The sequence below is a fragment of the Centruroides sculpturatus genome, unplaced genomic scaffold, assembly GCF_000671375.1.
Source record: "Centruroides sculpturatus isolate CEXI.00-Female unplaced genomic scaffold, Cexi_2.0 scaffold614, whole genome shotgun sequence".
In the NCBI taxonomy this organism is placed as follows: domain Eukaryota; kingdom Metazoa; phylum Arthropoda; class Arachnida; order Scorpiones; family Buthidae; genus Centruroides; species Centruroides sculpturatus.
Genome location: NW_019385015.1, coordinates 383,024 through 388,164, shown reverse-complemented (window position 1 = coordinate 388,164; position 5,141 = coordinate 383,024). Strand labels below are relative to the sequence as shown.

General features: G+C 29.9%; 1 protein-coding gene across 2 annotated transcripts in view; it reads left to right on the top strand.

Annotated features, from left to right (window-relative positions):
* The first annotated feature begins 1,335 nt into the window (after window positions 1-1,335).
* The window catches only part of LOC111633456 (thiamin pyrophosphokinase 1-like), a 28,187-nt gene continuing 24,381 nt past the window's right edge, over window positions 1,336-5,141 (top strand). Inside the window, exons 1-5 of one of the 2 annotated variants that reach the window (XM_023378021.1) lie at window positions 1,336-1,703; window positions 2,481-2,551; window positions 2,832-2,909; window positions 3,604-3,746; window positions 3,815-3,910. In XM_023378021.1, the coding sequence (XP_023233789.1) occupies window positions 2,512-2,551; window positions 2,832-2,909; window positions 3,604-3,746; window positions 3,815-3,910 (357 nt within the window). In that variant the 5' untranslated portion in view covers window positions 1,336-1,703; window positions 2,481-2,511. Of the gene's footprint in view, window positions 2,075-2,480; window positions 2,552-2,831; window positions 2,910-3,603; window positions 3,747-3,814; window positions 3,911-5,141 lie in introns of both variants that reach the window. The other variant, XM_023378020.1, reaches the window with a different exon arrangement.

Sequence of the window (5,141 nt, the reverse complement as noted above, 5' to 3'; positions counted from 1 at the left end):
CAGGTTGGCGCGTTTCTCTAACGAAAAGGGTCCTCATTACCATGTTAAAATGAAAACCACATTTAAAGGCTAATCCAATGAAAGTAATTGTAAGTTAAAACTACATAATCATAGAAGTTTATAATGATTAACAGAAATGTAATTAATTATTATACAAGTCTTGTTTGTTCATAACCATTATTGTTGTACGTAATTACACAATGCTTACTTACGTATACTTCATTACCCAATGACGTGAAAAGAATTTGATGCGGTGTCAAGGTTTTATGGTAGACAGGAGATCCCTACATTGGGAAACTTGGGGCACGTGCCTCTTTCTTCCTCTGAGTTAGCCTTTTCCTATCCCCAAGAAGTCCGCAAACAACAGAAAATTCATTATTTCTATCATCTTCTGCAAATATAAAATGAACTAATGAATGATACTTGTTCATGATTCCATGCAACTATTTTTATATATTTATTTATTCGCCATTTGTTGACTAAAGCTACATGACGAAACTTCAATGTTAGACTGATTGAGACATTAAAAAATTTCGTAGGGAATTTACAATAAATATATATATTTTTTAATTTTGTCCTATGAGTACCAAGAAGTATTTTACATAGTCAATGTGGATTCGATCAGGCCCACTATACGGGTGGCCGGATGATAAGGACTAACCCATGCTCATCAATTTGTTACATTTTTTGACAGCCGGATGGCCAAGCGGTCAAGGTGACAACTACCGCTCTAGAGAACCCGGAATCGCCGGAAAAGTCTAAAAATTCCCTGGAATTTTTCAGGGGGGGTCCGTCCAGATAGATTGCGCGTCGTCCCTCACCAAACGGTCGCCCCATGGGCCGTTCCCCATGGGAGAAAACCCGGACAACTCTAGGTGGCCAGCCTGTCCGAACGAGGCGCGAACTCACGACCGAACTCCCAGTATTCAGGGTACGAAGACCGCTTGGCTACTGGTGGGCTTCGAAGAAACAGGCTGACACCTTAATTAATTGGCTATCTGACTGTCAATATTTGTTTTTTATTCTCCAAGCACACTGAAAACGTCATTATTGATTTTAACCATAACGAGTCTGATTAAACAGGACCTTTCATGCGCAATTTTTACGTGCCCACCGGGCGGTGAGTCAAAAATTGAAAAAAAAAAATGTTAATTTAAAGCAAATATTGTTCAATTTATTTCAATAAACATTATTTTAGTGAAATATAATAATTTATAACGAACAGATGTTTTGAAATATTTCAATAATTAAAAAATGTTTCGATATAATTCAGTATTTATTTCCGCTAGATGGCGACGGGGTATCATCGATGTTTTTACCACGTGGTTAAACGTAAACGTAACTTACACCACGTTTTACTCTAGTTTTACATGACGTGTGTTTGAAACTGATAAACTTCAGTGGCCGAGTGGTCTTCGTCCCCGCAATTGGGGTTGACATAACCTTGAACACTGCGAGTTCGGTCATGGATTCGCGCCGCGCTCGGACGGGCTGGCTGCGTGGAGTTTTCCGGGTTTTCTCCACGTCATTAACGCCTGAATAGGGGCCAGTTTCCCATAAAAGTTCTCCCGGAAGACATTCTTTCCCCTCACGCGCGTTTTTAGCCGTTTATAAGACTGGTTCTTCGATCGCATAGCGATCAATATACGTCTATCGGAGAAAGAGTATAGATGTAAAGCTAAAATCTCCATATAAACCATTGAGTAAGAAAGAAGAACTGATAAATTTTTGTCACTTGTTTAATGTGAAAATTTTTAAAAGCAAAATATCTAACTGCTGAATATTTTTGTTGACGTCGATTTAAATTTGAAAATAAATTAACGTGACGTCAATTTCAAATTTAAATCGACCTTCAATTCTATGCAAATGATGTTTTAATCTGTACTCTTCTTCCTGGTCACCTTAACTTATAAATCTTAACATCTGTACTCTTCTTCCTGGTCACCTTAACTTATAAATCTTAACATCGACTAAATTTCGTCGTGTAAACTTAATATTATATATTCTACTATTTAAGTGTAGTTGTTTGCATTTTTTAGTAATAACGTTAGTGTGTTTGTAGTTAGATAATAAGGTATTGGACTTTAAACTGTTCCCTTTATATTATTGTTAAGATATATTTAGCAACATGAAACCAAGTGTACTTGAGTAATATGATGATAATCATTTGCATGATTAAATCAAATTATTTTTAGATTTGATTAAGTAAATATTAATATAAATGTGTGAAAAACATATTTTCTTTTTTTAATACTAAACCTTCTATAGTCTAAAAGTAATTAAGAATATTCATATATTAACAAAGTTTTATGCCTATTATAAGCAAATCTATTCAAATTAATTACATTTATTTTATGTTTTCTTTTAAAATATTGACAAAACTTTTATTTATTGCTTAATTTTTAAACAGAAATATGTTACAGTTTAATTTTAATTAACGAAATGATTTTTTTTTCTTTTTTTCTCTGGCTCTCCCGAAGATTTCCAAGTTTAAATATTAAACATACTTTCATGGAATGGGACATAAATGAAATTTTAGGAAATGCTAGAGGTATATTCAAAATTTGATAATTTTGAGTTTAAAAATTTAATATTTTAAATGGTAAATGAAGTAAAAATTTTTACTTTTATGTACTACTGTTAAATAATTTTGTGGGTATTTTTTTTAAATTAATAACATGATATGATACAATTGTTTCGGTACATGATAAATGTTATATCTTACTTATTCAATATTAAGAATTATCAGAATTTTTTTTTATAATTTAACTAAATTTATTATTATTACACAAATTAATCAATTAATCTAATGTATCTTATCTTAATTTCAGATTTAAAATCTTCTATGCTAATTCTAAATCAACCACTAGACAAATTGGAGTCTTTTGTCTTATCAAAATGGGATAAAGGTTATATTTGAATGTTACTAAAAATTTTAAATATTTAAAGTAAAATTTTTATAACACTAAATAAATATAAGTTATGTAGTTTTTAATATATTTACCATAAAAGTAAGTAATAATATAAAAATTGAGATTTATATTTTTCTGAAAGAGTTCTTATTCCATCATCGTAAATTTATTCTGGCATTAGAAGTTAGATTTAGACTGGAAACAAAGAAAATTATTCCAATTCCATCTCTGTCACAATACTATTGTGAACACTAATGTTCCATTGTCCCTTAAAGTGTTTTGAACTCTTTCACAGAAGATCAAGTTATGCTTTAAACAATCCCAAAATAAATGGCAAATAAAGTGTTTTTGACAAAATAAATATCAGATTTTTTTTAATTTAAAAACCATTATATTGTAATATTTTTAAATGTTGTTTTCTCTTTAATGATTAGTCTCTTAATTGTTTTCATATTAATAAAAGCCCAAAGTAACAAATTCCAAAATATCATGACATAAATATTATTGGTTTCTTTTTAGAATTTCTTTTAAACAGCCAAATATGCTTAATTTGCAAAGGCTGACCCCAGTTTGGGAAGTGTTGAGCATTACTGTGATATAATACAACTGTAGCTATGTTAGTTTAATACTGAACTATAAGGATTTGTTTTATAGAGTAAATTAGTTAAGAATTAATATATATATATTTTAGTTTGTTTACATATTGCTGTGGATGGAGGTCTTCTACATCTTCATGAACTAGCTAATAGAAATTCACTTAATTTAGTACCTGAATTAGTTACTGGAGATTTTGATTCCATATCTACTGAAGAACTTGATTATTACAAGTGTAAGGTAAGTTTAACATTACAACATTATTAATTTGAAAATAAATATTTAATTAGCAATTTCTATTAATATAGGGATCTAAAATTGTGCATACAGATGATCAAGATGCAACAGATTTTACAAAAGCATTAATTGAAATGATGAAAGTAGTAAATGAGAAAAATATGAAGGTAAATTTCAGTGATGCTCATAAAACTTAACATCATTAGCAGTTTATTTGCTTTGTTATTATCATATAAATTTAAGGTTACCAAAGTTATTTAATTAGAAATATTTACAACCTTTGTATAGGCCATCTGCAGCTATAAGAATGCAATAAATGGAATAGAATATTTTTACATTTAAAATTACAAAATTTGAAAGCTAAATAGAATATTAATTAATTAATTGGAAGTAAAGAAATATGTAGTTCATTTGTGCAAATGTAACAGTTTAGAATTTTGAGTGGCTGAATGTGAAGCAAGGTTTATAGTGTCATACAAATCACTACAAAAGAAACACTAACCAAAACAAAATATTGTCTGCATTGTACTATGTGATATAAAGTGTTAGGATGGATTGGTTTAAAGCAGGGGTGTCCAACCCGCGGGCCGCATGCGGCCCAAGGCAAGTTCCAATGCGGCCCAATAAACATGTAAACAAAACCGACAAATGTTTTAATTTTTTATTATTTATTTATTTCAACGGCATAAACTCAAAAAAAGGTTTCACAAAGTCGTAAACCTTTATTCATATTTTATTTTTGAGTAGAAAGAAAATATTTCCAAATACTGTACAGTATTTGGAGATGTGTGAAAGCGGAAGGATTACTAAATAAAGCTGGAGTTGTGACTCAAAGGATTATAGATCCAAATTTGGGAAAAGGAGGGAAAGATGAGAAAGGACGAAAAAAGATGTAGTAGTGAAAAAGGTTAAATAGATCTTCTGTTCAGCAAATATGGACCCGTAATTTTTCAACTTTTTACACTTCTTTCTCTTTTGTCTTTTGTCTGGCACTTATTCCAGCTTTATTTAGTATTTCTTCCAATGTTGCAAGATTTGGCTACATTTTTTTGTTTGACGTAAAAAATATCATTTGGCGCTTTGGCTGCTTTTTCGGCTACATATTATTTATAATTATATTAATTGAATAAAAAGCACTCTAAAATGGTGTTTCGTCGCTTTTTATTAATTAGAGACCCAAATAAAACAAATATTTGTGTTTTTCAAATAAATTTTCGTTTGTCTCTTTTATAATAAATGAATTTATCTATTTCTAAGTAAAAATTGAAAGTGTCTGTAGAAGTAATTTTTTAAAATATACTTTTTCTTGATAAAGTTTTAATACTTGTTGTTATAATCTAAACATGTTAATCCTTAAATATACTTGTATATTGGGCCACAAGTATATATTATATATAC